The sequence below is a fragment of the Pholcus phalangioides genome, unplaced genomic scaffold (genome assembly GCF_987345545.1).
Source record: "Pholcus phalangioides strain wild (caught in Gottingen) unplaced genomic scaffold, Ppha-v1.0 ptg000008l_1, whole genome shotgun sequence".
Taxonomy (NCBI): domain Eukaryota; kingdom Metazoa; phylum Arthropoda; class Arachnida; order Araneae; family Pholcidae; genus Pholcus; species Pholcus phalangioides.
In genome coordinates this window covers 46,445,991-46,462,134 of record NW_028301601.1, presented here as the reverse complement: position 1 = coordinate 46,462,134, position 16,144 = coordinate 46,445,991, and the positions used below count along the sequence as shown (strand labels likewise).

Below are 16,144 nucleotides of genomic sequence, written 5' to 3'. Positions count from 1 at the left end.
TAAACCAAGTAATTTAATTATTTATTACAAAACTTGTTTTGAAAATACATAATCTTCATTTTGTACATGTTTGCATTGACACTTAAGAACAAGATTCGCTTTTTTTTGTCCTAGGATGATGTCACTCTGCTATCCACACGGAGGTTTCAACAGCTGGCTAATGCTAAAATGAATTCAGGAAGGAAAGAAAATTAAACCGCCCTTCTCTTTCTTGTGCGGGGAATCCAACCCACGTCCTCTCACTTAACGGATGAGTTTGCTAGGCCACTACGCTACAAGGATAACAACCCTCAATCTTTCCTTAGACCTCGTGTGCACTGAAAGGGACCGTACATTGACGGTCAGACCTCTCAGGCCAAATATCACAATTGCTGACATTGCCACCAGATGGCGACTTATCCAAGGATGATGTCACTCTTCGCTATTCATTCGAAGGTTATGGTGGTAGTGTCAGCAATTGTGAGCTTTATCCTGAATTATACCATCCATGTATGGCCCCGTTTACCTCTAAAGCAAGATTGAGATTCGTTGTCCTTGTAGCGTAGTGGTCTAACGCCCTCATCCGGTGAGTGAGAATACGTCGGTTCGATTCCCCGCAAGGGCAGTTGAGTTCAGGAAAGAAAAAAATCCATCTTCGCATCAACCAGCTGTTGAAACTTCTGGTTTTTTGCACTTGTTGAGTATCAAGTATGTGTCGGAACAGTATCTTCATGCTCCTATTCATCGCGAAATCGTTGTGATCTGGTCGCCCTAGTGATGATGAGGGAAACCGAGACGATCCAGCCAATTCTCGCAAAATACCGACGATTTCCACCGAATATTGTCCAGTTACTGTTGACACAGTACGCAGGAGCGTCGGAGCCTGGGGAGATGTGGATCCACCCACAATTAATTCAAAAATCATTAACTCCTACTTACGTTTACGTTTCCTCGGGAGAAATTGATATTTCCAAATAGTTCTAGCAAAAGTTACTAATCATAGCTTAAAATCTTTCTCCGCGAAAAAACCAATGGCGAGAAATGAAGCGATATTGTAGACCGCGGTGGACTAAAATTTCACGAACAGCACGTTTAAGACGAAAATTCATGAGGTAATTATTTAATCATAATTCTAATTTACAGTCATGGAAATTATCTTTGATTTCAGTAAAGGTTAAAAATTCATCTAATGCTCGTTGAGAATATGGGAAAAAGGTTAGGGTGGCCAAAATTATGAGAATGTCCAGTAAAATACGGGTCATATGGTTACCTAACGCATAAAATCTCAAGCCCATCAATCAGTCCCTGCAAGGATGACGAAATTAGTCAAACTCGGTTATAACGACCTCGGATGTGACGAAACCTTGGCTATATTTGTCAGTAACTAGCGGTCCGGACTGATTCCCATAGAGAATAATGTTAATGAGCTCTTTCGGATATAAAAAACAACGAATTTTTTTGTCACTTTAGTTTCCGTTCGAATGACGTTTTCTCAAGGGCGTAGCGAGGGGGAGGGGGGGACTTGGGGGGTCTGGTCCCCCCCCCGAAATGTGAGAAAATGACCGAAAAAAGGGAAAAAGATGGCCAAATCCATTGTTCTGTCACTTTGGTCCCCCCCCCGAACGAAATTTCTGGCTACGCCCCTGCATTTTCTCAAGAAATTCTCAAAATTGTAACTGATCATATCTAGGGAATGTTTGGCTGTTATTATATTGATGCCTAACGTTGAAAAAAAAAGATTTATTTGCATGTCTGTGAGTGTGACGTTCCGACTTGCTCATTGTCTATACGAAACATCTTCGTATTTTGCCTTTGTCCACTATTTTTTTAATAAAAATGTCCCGTTTTTTTCAACAAATCTTGATTTAATTCCCAATATTTACTGGATTCAGGTTATGAAGGTAATTTGCATAATTTATAAATTGTGTTGCAATTAACATGACTATAAATATCTTACATTTCATTTGCCAAGTTAATTTTCTTCCCGTAAAGTACATTTTAGCAGACTTCCTGTAGCGTATTTTTCCTCGATAAGGGTTTTTTACAAACAATATTTGATGTTTCGTCGACATTTGGCGAGAATCGGCGATTTTCCGTATTAATATTTTATTATCCCAATTTAGTGCATTTTTCTCGATCAAATATGGTCACAATAATCACGAAGAAATTAAAACAGCATGTGATTGCCTCCGATTATATTTTCCGTCAAAAAAGTCTTGAAAACGTCAACCTCGGTTGTAACGACAAAATTTTCGCGGAATCTTCGATGTCGTGATGATTGTACAATAAATTTTCTCGGGACACAAGGACAGATTTAGGGTGACCAGATTTCATGCAGACTAAACCGGGACATCTGGCACCTCTTTCCCGATATTGCTGATTCTCGGAAAATACCACGATTAGTATTTCGGTCTAGCAGTACGATCTAACGTTCTCTCAGCGCAACAGGTTACCTTACGAATACTGCTGTCGTTGCTGGAGTCGAGGCTCATTAAATGGTTTCATACATTTTTCACTGTCAGCAGCAAACTGTTGGATGGATGGTAGCCATGATTCAGCACACACAGCTGCCACAGTGATGAGGTTGGTAAGGCACGATTTGATTGCATCTGTGAATGTCTTCTTGCACGTCGTCGTCGTCGTAGTCCTCAATAGTCAGTTTGTTTGCAACTGCGAGGACCTCGTTGCGCCAGTTCTGAGAGTCGACGCCAAGTTCCGTCTCGTCGGCCTCAGAGCTGGGCCGAGTTGTATTGTCTGAAAAAGTGAAGCTCATGTCGTCTTGGCAATTGAGTTCTCTGACATACTCCTCAACCCTCTTCGCGACTTCTCGCTGTTCGTCCGTCGCGCGCAGAGATATCACGCAGTTCGGACTGATATGGCGAATCATCTCCGCGTCCAGCAGATCCTCGGATCCCGAATTCGACCCGATAATGTTCGTCTTAACTATTACTTTCTGCTTCATGGGTTTCTGAGCCGCCGACGATTTGAACGCCCCGCACTGAAAAGCTCGCCAAACAGAGCTTCCTGCTGTGAGGACAGTGATTAGTGAAATTACGAGTTCACCGATGGTCGCCACGATAGCGTTCGCAGTCACCCGCGCACTGTCACCCAAGGTTCTTGGCACACTGTGGAAATATACGAGCCCGAGTAGGCATAAGCTCACGAACGTCGTTGATCCTATAGCCGAAAACATCGCCAAACAGAAAAGTACTTTCATCTTGAATTTCTTGAATGGCCGCCGGAAAGACTGGAACGCTGCCAAACCGGTCGCCACGAACACCGGCCCGAAAAGTGTCCCGAATATTGTTATGTTTGGCTCGTGTTCGGCCGTAGTCCTCAGGGCCCCGAATATCAAGACGAGGATTCCGAATATCACGTGGAGGACGCCCAGTCCTAGCGTGGACATCCTCAATAGGTCATGGCTGTCCACGGATGTGGATGTCTCTGACGTAGAAGTTGATGGAACCCCCTTGAGCTTGATCACATAAACTTCCTCCATCATCACCTGAAAAATAGAAAAAAGCACCATCACTAAAAACGAACAACAAAAAGGGTTGTGAATTACAAACTAAGTATTGTGCTCTGTAATTTACTTTTTTTTTGACCGACTGAAAGTCATGTTGTACTTCTGTCCTCGTCTTCAACAGAGGGGACTTCCGGCGAGAGTATATTGTGGCATCATCTATCGGTGGTAGCCGATAAAGAACTTATCAGCTACGTTCTTCCCCGGGATCGAACCCGTGAACTGAACGCGCCCGAATAGGGTGAGGCAGGTCAGCATATGACGTATATATGAATGACCAATGTGACTTGTGGGTCTACTGAGAGCCGACTGTGTCAGTAAGAAAAACCCGCTGTGCGGTGGTGTGGACATCTTTCTGGACTCTCATCGCGAGGATCCAGGTTCGAACGCCGTTGGCCATACAATAATGGTCGGCTGATATTGGTTTGCTGTGGTTTTCCAATCTCGAGACGTGAATGCAATCCGGTCTCCCATTTGAAAAAAGCAGATAGCAGGCAAACCTTCAACATGATATTTACATAACATTAAAATTTAAGAACTTACTATCTTTAACTTCATTATATGACAGACAGATGGCAGCACCAGCAAGAACTCGGCAAGCACAACTCTCATAGCAGAAACACCTTAGAGTCACGCAACACGTTCTGGCATGTACTGATTTGTTAGAAATTCCGCATGCGAATGTGTAGGGTAGACCGGGGCAAGTTTGGTACAGGGGCACGTTTACACACGGCTTATAGTTCACATACCGTTTGTCACAGCACGCCACCAGTCGAGTCAGGAGAATCGCCTCGGAAGCCATTTGCAGTCACTAGAGCGGGCAGTGAAGTGGACAACTTTCACTGATTTTTTACCAAGTAAGTAAATTTTTACCCTTATGTACTGGCTTTAATAGAGCTCGTACTATTAAAAAGGTATAACTTATTATGGACTATCCTTTTAGATTGGTGTTTTGCGGTTATTTTAAGCTATTCAATTGATTATTTGACTTATGAATAAAGCTTATGCGCTGAGTTATAACAAAAAAATGGCAATGGGGAAAGTTTACACATAGCACACGGGGCAGATTTACGCGTGTCTGAAACCTGCCCACTTCGTAATAATATTCTGTAGGCCTATACTATCGTTAGTTTTTAATTTTTTTTTCCAGATTAACAATGGTTCGGAATTACAAAATGAAAACTAATAGAAGTCAAAATATTGACCCAGACATGATGAAGATGGCAGTCAAAAATGTAAGAAATGGGCAATCTCTGAGGAAGGCAGCTGCAGCGTTTGGTCTCAATTTCAAGACACTTTCTGATTATTGTAAACAATTCAATGCCCCAGAAGAAGGTGCCAATGTTCTAAAAGATGTGACGCTGACAGTTTCCTCAGCACCACCACCAGGAAAGTCTGTAGAAAATGTAGAAACTTTGGTACCGAAACCAGTGTCTGCTAAGAGCTTGGGCGAGTAGCCTGGACCTTCAGATGATGTGAAGGCAGAACCAGGACCCATGGATACTTTGGAGGCGACAACGAAAGCTGCGGAGGCTATGGAGTTGGAACCAACACCTGATGTGGTGTCTTCTGGAACTGTGTCAAGACGCGAGGACGACCTCGCACCGCAATAAGGAAATGTTGAAGCAAATGAGCAAGTAGGAAATGTAGAGCGCATAAAGAAACAAAAAAAAAAAACAAAAAAAAACAGACAAACAAACAAAAAAACCAATGAAACTCTGATGAAGAGCATGACGATGAAAACTGTGTGTGCATTTACTGTTTAAGACCATACAAAAGTTCAAGATCTGGTGAACAGTGGGTACAATGCACCCTATGTAAGAGGTGGGCACATAAGGACTGTATTACCACAGGGAATCCAAATTTTTGGTTGTATAAATTGCGAGAGCGAATTCGAAACAGATGAGGATTCACCATAATTAATGTTTGTAATCGTACTACGCACTTTTGAAATAAACTAGGTTCTTTGGGATTAATTTGTTGCATTTTATTCACAGTAAGCCTCATATTTCATCATTTTTAGTGGTGTGTAAATGTACCGCAGGCTTTGTGTAATCTTGCCCCGTACACGGGGCAATTACAGAGTTGACATCAGGGTAAAGAAAATAATTTAATTGAAAAAAATTATTGAATAATTTAAGGTACATAAAGTTATGCATCATATATCTCAAGGTCTACCCTACTAGGTGCATGTACGATAAAGTAGTGGTAAGGAAAAGTATTCACGGAATTTTTACGGGTTTGCCGGTCACTTTAGCGATAATCTATAAACGGTGAAGCTGGCACGCATTTTTGTGACTCGAAGTCAGAAAACCAATAGCCGATCACCACCTTGCTGTGACTGGGATCGAATCCATGAATTCCATGCTTGAGAAATCGATAATTAGAAATCGTTAGTCCCAGTGAAGAGCCTTGAGACATACCATCTCTATTATCCACTCCAACAATCTGACGTTTCGGGTCATCATCTGATCTGAATGCAAGGCAACGAGATAATAAAAAAATCGGACGCGTGATTTTTCCACCCCTGAAAGGAACGTTCTCATACATGTACTTACTTCATGACAAAGAATCCGCAGACATGAACAAAACGCGCCCGGAACAAGGACGAAAGCCATTCACGGGTGGCTGAAGTCGCCATTATTTTCCATTTTTGTGACATTATTTATACCCATTGTACGCGATATAAAATATAAATAACGTACCATTACTTCCGTTTATCCACCGTAAAAGAGACGTTGAAGAGTAAAGTTTATTCCGCGGGTGCGGTTTAAATGCATGTACACGATTATAAATGGGCAGTAATAAAGATGAGAAAAATTCCACCATGATTTTTGGTTCGTACGAAAACGAGGAAAACAAAGTCGTTTATTATTTCAGACTTCCAAATCACACAAATTCCTGAACTTAATCCCGCTGCATAACATATTCGAATGCGAAGTTATGAAGCTGAATTCACGGAAGAAATATGTTCCGCTGGGTGTGTGTGCGCATGGCGGTTCAAAGTTCTGTGTGCATACAATCCCTGTCTACAGCCGGGGTGCGAGCCTATGGAACGCCAACGATTTACAGAGATGCAAAGAGCTCTTAAATTATTACAATTATTTTTAATATTATTTTAGTTTTAACACCATTTAACCGTTTATGAAACTTGTAAGCATTTTCTCTCGGGAAATGCGAGTCAATTTAAGTGATCTGGAAATGCACTTCGAGTCTGGAAATGTGCCAAAAGCCACGTAAGTGATGGCCTATATAAAAATGCCACGGGCCGCTTTAGTGAACTGTAAATGTTACAGCCGCTTATCTGGACGCATGCCACGTGTCACTTAAGTAATCTGCAAATGAACCGAGCCACTTAAGGGAATAGGAGGTGTGCCACGGGTCACTCAAGTAATCAGGACATGTGTCGTTGGTAGATTAAATGATCTGAAAATGCGGCGTAATTTGGAAATATACCACGGGCCACTTAAGTTATTTGATAATCTTACGTGGGCCACTTGTGTGGTCTTGCTACTTGTCACGGACCACATCACATGACTCCGAGGGCCACATTTAGTGGGCGGGCCATGGGTTGAACATGCATTCCTCTAACGAATCGACTTTTGCTAGAACGTATTTATGATGTTACACGCGTTTCGTATTTCAGTGGTGCTGCTATCTGTTTTCTATTGGGCTCATGAACCCAAGCCCCCTCCTAATATTTCCCACCATTTCCATAATACCTATAAAAATATGTGTTGGGTTTGAGCACCCTTTCCCAATATTTGTGGAAGAGACCCTCCCATGATCTCCAATAAATTTTCGATTGTGCCGCAAGGTAGAGTACAATAGAGATATCCAACTTGTTAATCGCGAAACTATGGGGGGTTCCACAAGTGTTAAAAGCTCTAAAAATTTCCATTCGTTAGAGTAAAGCAATCGAAGTTTTGTAGGAAATTCATCTTTTTCTGGGAACTGAACAGTTGAAAACCTCTGTCATATGGAAATAACGACGCGTGTGGTTCAGTTCGCAAACCCGTGCTCGTGCTTGGCGTAGCGAGAGCTCTGCTGGGGAGCCGAAACGTTCTTAGTACGTGATGATGTTTTCTTATTTCAAGACGTGGATAGTGAGATAAATCATAAGTGTCGAGACTAATGGGACTAAAAGAACGAGACCTCCTCAAGTTGCCCACCACTGAGAAGACAATAAATAACTCTTGGTTCCCCTCAACTTCAATGTCAGAAAGGTATTATTCTCTCCCTCCAGCAGGGCCGCCTCGACAGCATCACGATCTCTTGAGCCGAGATTCTGATGCAAAACGAACCCCCCCCCCCCACACTCCTTGTGACTAAATCTTTACTGGTATGAGTATAAACATTTGATTGTACTTTCGAAATTTCAGAACAATTCATCAAGTATTTTTCCAGAAGTTAGAAAAAAAAGTCTTAACTCTTTAATGAACACTATCACTACTTAACTGTACATGTACCTCCTACACATTCAGAATTTCTACTGAATCGACACACGTCGGAGGGAATGGGTGCCCCTAAAACGTATTCTTGATTGTTTTCCTTAATAAACAAATCACAAAAACACAGACATACATACAAATACAAACATACACATAAGTACAAACATAAAAATACATAAATACATACACTTTGCGACCCCAAGGGACTTGGAAAGTCCTTCCAGCGGGTCTAAAAGGAGTTATAAACACATATGGTTCAGACAACAGCTTATTATAATGATTAGACATGCTATATTGTATTTTTACACATATATTTACGATTACGATATTGTTAAAATATTAGATTACTCATTTTGAAAGTCATAATCACGGTTATTTAATTAAATTACTTATTGTGAATATTAGTTAGTCATTACAAACCATGCATGTACCTATCTACACTTATATGCACAATCAAAATCATATACATTCCTTTGTCATTTTACAATTTCTTTCTCTCTCTTTTTGTACACAGTGCAAAACTATTTTTACATCTGATTACAAAGTATTTGTTAAAATCATTTCATAATCAATATTTTTAACAAAGTCAAATACTATATTTATTTATGTTTCTTCTATTGCCAATTTTATTTTCATTATAAAATAGGTTTAAAACTTTAGTGGGGGGGCTATGTAGGAAAAGCTCTTTTTATACAATGTTTTATTAGGCTTTGGTACCTGGTATACTCTATTGTATCTACCTGTGGTTATATTTTGATTTTTTGTGAAATAATTTTTCATCTACTCGTGAAAATTTTATCATTCTATATAAGTAGTTTTGTCTCAAAGATATAGGGTGGCACTGTATTTTCGTACTGTCTGTTATTATTTGAGATCTTATTGTATTATACATGCTATGTAATTTGCGGATATTGTCATAGTATGCTTCACCCGAGACACAAATTGCATAATTAATGATCTCGAATAAATTCATGCATAAAATAAATCTCAAAAATTTTTCATCGAAAAATTGTTTTTTATTTTATATATGATTATTGCATATTTTCTGATTTTTTTAAATTAAAATATCACAGTGTGAGTTTTCCATTTAAGGCCATGTTGTATTGTTATACCCAGATAATTGTACTCATGAACTTTTTCTATTTCTCGGCAATATAGCAATCACCATTATCTTGGCAGCGACAATGCTTATGTATTTTTAGATGTATGTCTTCATTGAGATTCATGTTTCTTGTTTTCATATAAATGTATCTTGTTTTTTGTGCGTTAAGTTTTAGTTTATGTTTTATTAGCCATATGTTAATTTTTGTTAAAGCATCTTCTACTTTTTTTATTAAATCTATTCTATTTGTATCTTCTACATAAAGCACTGTGTCATCAGCAAGGGTTATCCACTTTCCATTTAATTTCAGATTTCATAAATCATTTATATATATTGAAAATAGTATTGGGCCTAGTACAGCTCCTTGAGGTACTCCTTTCTTCACCTCTCGAAAAGAACATGGGATTCTGGTTACTTAATAAATAACATGTTGGAGAAGTTTCAAAATCCCCTCCCTCATCCCATGACCTACAATGAAGAAAATCGGACTGGGGGCAATCAACTTGTAGATGAAACGCGTTTAAAATTCAAGCCCTTCCATCTGGGGAGCAGAGGTCTTCAGCCTTTTTTCTAGTCGCGAGCACTGCCTGTACCCATCATCAAAAGAAGAGCACCCTTACGCCAAGTTTGACATACGAATGCATGAAATCAGGATGATTTGAGTTCTTGAATGCAATTAGTACGTACCAGGTGTTCAATTGGAACGTTGATCAAGTGCTCGCTATCACGAAATCTCAAACTTTTGCTTCATTTCATGAACTGAACAGTGTCCTTTATGCATTTTGAATCAATTTTTATTCAACTAAATTAATGTCATGGTACTTTATCACGCGCGCAAGCTGTTTTTAAAGCATTTTTTTTGAAAATTTGCAAAAAATTAAGTATAATAGATATATATAAAACTTAATATTGACCTTAGATAGTATATGTGATATGTGTAAAAACTTTGAAATAAATCAGTGATTATATATAAGTTGCATTTTTAATGATATTTCTACTAGAGCACAGTTTTTCACTGTGTTAAAAGGTATGAGATCCCTCAATACCAAGGGTTGAAATTTTCAAAAAAATTCTTTTGAAAATTTCTCAATGCTAAAAACATCTAAGTTCTACAGAATATGGCCTCTAAGATTCGCGAATAAGCATTAAACGATGTCGAAATAGGAATTTAAAACAGGGAAAATTAAAAAAAAAGGCATTTATATGGCATTTTTTGAACTTCCGGACTCTACAAATTATATTCACGTATTAACCAAACTTTTCGATTTCATTTGCGGGGTGTGATGGATGTTTGAAACTTTATTAGTGTGACTGTGGTAATTACATGGCCATCTTCTCTTCATTTCAGTGCGTTCATTTGCTATCGAATTCGCAACTCCAGTAGGTACATGTTTCTGGGTAGAGCTAAGGAGCCTGGTATTTTAATGAGCCCTAGGTTGAGCCTTATTTTTATAACTATTATGAAAAAATCCCTTCTCGACATGACAACGAATGGTGTTCGGACCGCCGACAGCCCCGGTTGATGTTTGGCGCGCCTGAATTATGGGCGGCTGTAGCAAGCGGAAATATGCCGGTTGCATTAGCACACGACGAGGCATTGATTCAACCAGAACCCTTCTCCTCACTATGTAGGTATCCCTAATTCAATGACAGTTCACTGATAGAAAACGTATAGAATAAGTAGTTTCGTTTGAAGTTATATTTAGCACATTTTGAAAGAAAACTATTTGAGGCAAATGTGTCACCTTGTCTTCATTCGTAGTTGCGCCATCTTGGCTGACATCGCGGCGTAACATTCGTGACTCGAGATGGATCAAAGCTCGTCGCATACATAACCCCGTGTCACGATCGTAATGTACGTATCAAGTTGTTTTGACAGATTTAATATGTATGTCATGTGAACTCAACCTTGCAAGGGCGACGGAAAGAAGCCCAAAAGACAACATGGCTGTTGCCAACTACTTCACTAATATAATGAATCCATCCGATAGTTGGATGAAAATGAAATAACGATGAAGGATTTTCTGAAGAGTCTTAATCGACACGTTGTTGTCGTATTAAATAGGACATGAGTGTGAATCGCTAAATAAAATGGCCGACGCCATTCTACCGCTTCGGCGCGTTATGTTTTTGAATGTCAAAAAACACGCCGTCAGCCGGGACCACTGGGAAATGGTTCTTTTTTTACCAGTGGCGTCTGCCAGCTGTGTCTAAATCACCTCTTTGAAAGAAAACGTAATATCGAAAAGAAATTCATTACGACGGGGGGGGGGGGGGGGGGGGTAATTTGAATTTTTTTTTTGATAACGAATGTCCTTGGAATTGTGTACAGACCTTACCATAATGATGGCTTCCGGCATGCAAATGATAATTTCGTCGTCTATTGTGATGAAACCGGAAGTTATTTACGCTCGTGCGGTCAATCTTCGCGGTAAAAATAGAGAAATACGACGTGTGTTTGGGTTTTTTTATTCAAATAGAAATACAGTGTATAGACATAAGTCAATGTTCATTTCGAAAGAGTCACTGAAAAAGTCTCTCCGCAAAGAGCAGGCAGGTATTCAACGCGATCCTTGCATAATATGAAAACTTAACCATTTAGGGGCCCGTTCAAGTATTACGTAAGCAAATTTTTTGCCATTTTTGACCCCCTCCCCCACCTTGTCAGCAAAAGTAAGCAAAACTCTGACCCCCCCCCCTTGTAAGCAAAGTTTCGTCATCAGCTCTGCCCCTCTGAATCTTAACGCATATTGGTGGGATCAGAGACGTTCACGGGGAAGGGGGGGGGGGACATAGGGGGTCTCGTGCAAAAAAAATATTTTTAATTGAAATCTCGGAAGGAAATACCTTTATATGTTATTACAATCAATTTCAGTTAATTTCAATGTTATTTGAAGTCTATGAACTCAAATTTATCTTTAATATATTCATTGCGACCCATCCCCTAAGCCATATAATGATAAATCACATAAACGCCCTTGACCCGCGGACCAAATATGGCCCTGGGGGTTATCTGATGCAGCCTGCCCCTCCTCAAACCTAATTTTGTAAAAATGAACTAAGCGGCACATTTACAGATCGCTTAAGTGTCCCGTGATACAATTCCAGAGCATTTAAGCGGCCCTTCCCCGTGGCACATTTCATTTTCAGATCACTTAAATGACCCGGGACACATTTAGAGATCCCTTGAGTGACATGTGACGTAGTTTTAGAGCACTTAAGTGGCCCCCCAGTTTGGTTCTATATCTCTAAAGTTACCCGTGGCACATTCTCAGATTATTTAAGTGATCCGTGGCACAGTTCCAAAGCACTTAAGCGGCCCGGACACATTTCCAGATCACTTGGATCCGCGAAACATTTAGAGATCACTAAAGTGGCTCTGTAGGGTACTTATCTATGGGGGAGGGGGGGGGGTGTTACTTCAAGTGCCCACAAACTATCGAAAGGTTTTCGGTTTTTCTCGTCTTTGGCGCACCAAGTAAGATGCCATTAAAAAATATTTCATATTTTTATAAAGGGTGGTTGATGACGTAACCATTATCCAAACCCCCCCCCCCGTCATCAAAAATCATCAAATCAGAAACCCCCTTCCCCCCCCCCCCCTCGATGCTGACGTAATACTTGAACGGTCCCTTATTCCCGCAAATCATGGTACCAGAGCTCATCATGTAGGTCCCCCATTGATATCAGGGCCATGCCTAGATTGGCCCGTGTTTTAAGATGGGCCCTGATTCTATGCAGGGCCGTTTCGGTAGCATCATTTATTCCCTACCTTCCTAGGAATACTTGTGTACAAATTTATACGCTCATTCGAGGAAAATATAGTATCACATCTCATTATAGTGGGTCCCTCCCACGCACTCAGCAAGGCCATGGGCTATGAATGAGTGGGAGCGTGTGTTAAGACGGCCCTTACTCTATGGACGCTTCTTCTTCATTTGAAAGCATTCACACTTTTTCCTCACCATACTTCACTTGAAGCTCAATGTTTTTATATCTGATTTTTCTAGAACTAAGCAGGCCTATCATGGCTCACTCCCCTCAACTTGATGACCCATGGCCCCCTCGGAGTATCTCAGGGCCGCAAGAGGGCCATATGGCCCCAATTTGAGAAACGCTGATCTAAAATGGGGGTTCAATAATAATAAATATTCCATAACTGTGTTTCTAGATTTAAGAACAGCATTTGATTTCGTTGATCTGGAAATATTAGCAAGTAAACTATTCTCAATAGGAGTCAGAGGAAACATGCTTAAATGGTTTGAGTCAAAATATAATAAAGGACAATGAGCAGTAGGATCGGATACCGGTTAATATGATCTTTACTTTTTATTTTGGTCGGGTGGGGGGAGGGGGGGGGGCAGGCCCGTAGCCAGAAATTTCGTTCGGTGGGGGGAGGGGACCACTTTCATTTCGGGAGGGGACCAAAGTGATAGAACAATAGATTTGGCCATCTTTCCTCCTCTTTTTTCGCCATTTTCTCACATTTCGGGGGGAGGGACCAGACCCTTAAGTCCCGCTACGGCCTTGGGAGGGAGACAGGTTTTGTTTCATTTCGAGCCATCAATTTAAGTTTCGATTTTGTACGCGAGTGAATAAATTAGTTTCGTTTTTTAGCGTCATCTATCATTTACTTTGAATACTAACTTTCTAATTTTAAACGATCGATTTTTTTTCGGTCATATTTTTTCAACACATTCTATCGTTTTATACTTGTCCAAGAAATCGATTTCTCAATAACCTACAGAACAATTGATTATTTCGACTAGATGTGCCCACTTGTAAAATAATCGCATACGGTGAAATATCGGTTAATACGACGTTTCTTCTGCTCTCATGAGCGCGAACCATTAAGATAACGTTGAAAAACTTGATAAAATGTAAAAATTTTGACCGGGCGTACATTTTTGTCGTATGTCTGTCTATACGATCGCTTCGTTCGATACATAAATATTCCATATACAGTGATACATGTATATAACGGTACTGTAGGGATCTAGGAAAAATATTGTCATAGACACAGGTTATCGTTGTAGACAGTTTGGGCATTTGCGCTATTGCATATCGAATAGGAATTTCGCCGGGACCAAAGAAAATAACGTTATAGGCAGCATCCAGGGCCATAATGTGCCTTTTCAGAGCTCCGGGGCAGACTTTTCCTTTGAAACCCTTCTTGAAAGAGTTGTTGTTATGCAAAATAAATGTACATTTTTTTGGGGCTACCGTTCGGCTCGGGGCAATGGGGCAGTGCCTCAGCTTAGTTACGGCCCTGACACAGTATCTTTATACACAGGTTTCACTATATATGCTGTATATTATTAATCTTTAACATTGATATTTTCGGAATAACGAGAAGCACTGATTTCCTACTTGGATGATTTTCGAAAGAGATTTCCCACCGCTTTTTTTTTTTTTTTTGGCGTCATTGTATTGAGTGGACTCGCTTATAATGTTATTATTTTCCCGAGATTATCTTCCAGCTCGTGATTGTGAACCAATTCCGAATTGTAAATTTCTTGTACCACTTTAATCGGAGTGGACTTTGTACGATTTTTCTATATATTTTACACACGTAGGCCCAATTATTTTTTTTTTACCTTTATTTCTATTCCAATGCCGTCAAACCGAAAGATACCCAGGCCACATCGCCATATGGCAATATCGGCTCATTGTCCACACGGACTGGATACCTCTGGCAATTTATTCATAAAAAAGCATACATTACAAAATATACATTACAAAATAAGCGTAAAATCATAATCTAAGTGTAAAATCATAATCTAAGTGTAAAATCATAATCTAAGTGTAAAATCATAATCTAAGTGTAAAATCCAATGCCAATTATTATAAAATCTATTATTGAAACAATAGATTTTCAATCAGTCAAATTTTTGGCCAGATTTCGGACACTTAATGTCGTAGCGTTCAGTTACTTTTCCTCCCCCCCCCATCAATTATAATGCGTATTTTAGACATTTTCAGTGCCTAAACTTCCGGGCTCTAATAATTTGTTTTCTCGGATACGAGCACATACACAAGAGCCCTGTGTGAATGCCCATGTAGAAATCAGGCTTAGTAAACCGGACTACCCGTTTACAACTCACGCGAGCGTGCATGAAAACCCGACAATATATGGAGACGAAGTCTCGCTAAATGACCTATTCAACGAGAAATCCATTCAAAATCTCTAACTGTAAAATGAATCATTTATGAAGCAAGTGAATAACTACTTGTCAACATGATTATCATAAATAATAATTTTTCTTTTTTTAAAATTCAAAATGTCTGTCGTAAGTATTATTCACTCGTGCTCGATTCGCAACAACATATGCTTTCATATATACTAGAATCATACATCATAATCATTCCGCTAGACATAACAGGAAATCCGTGTCATACGGACAAGACTTGATTCGCTCACATTCTATTGAATCTTCGGCTCAAAATTTTGTTCGAAATATTCACTTTTTAACTCAACTTGTGAAAACATTTAGAAAAGTGTATATTTGCGATTCCTTAAAAACAAATAAAGCATTTATACCATATATGCTGCACTCATGGCCTGCGGGCCAAATGTGGTCCTCGGGATCATCTGATGCGGCCCGTGACCCCAAACCTAATTTTGCAAAAATGAACTAAGCGGCACATTACTAAATAAATTCAGTGACCAGCGGTGGAGTCCCTCAACACTTAAGTGGTCCTCGTCACTTTTACAGATCACTTGAGCGAGCCGCGGCACATTTCCAGAAAACTTGAGTGCCCTACGACACAGTTCTAGATCATTCAAGTGACCCACGGCACATTTCCAGACCCCTGAAGTGAACCGTGGTGCAGTTCCACATCACTTAGGTGGAACTAGCACACTCTCAGATAACTTCAGTGATCGACGGCGTATTTGCAAATGAATTGAGTGACCCGCGGCACAGCTGCAGAACGATCAAGCTGCCCGCGGTATATTTACAGATTACTTAAGTGACCAGCGGCATAGTTCTTGAGCGCTTAAGCGGTCCGTGGCACATTTTCATATCGCTTAAGTGACCTACGACGGTGCTGTTCCGGATCACTTAAATCGCCCACGACACTGGCCCA

At 40.1% G+C, this 16,144-nt stretch overlaps 1 protein-coding gene across 1 annotated transcript in view; it reads right to left on the bottom strand.

Moving 5' to 3' along the window:
• The window catches only part of LOC149084408 (uncharacterized), a 39,782-nt gene continuing 23,638 nt past the window's right edge, over window positions 1–16,144 (bottom strand). Inside the window, exon 2 of the mRNA XM_089234804.1 lies at window positions 1–3,484. Coding sequence (XP_089090930.1) covers window positions 2,534–3,481 — 948 coding nt within the window. The 5' untranslated portion in view covers window positions 3,482–3,484 and the 3' untranslated portion in view covers window positions 1–2,533. The remainder of the gene's footprint in view (window positions 3,485–16,144) is intronic.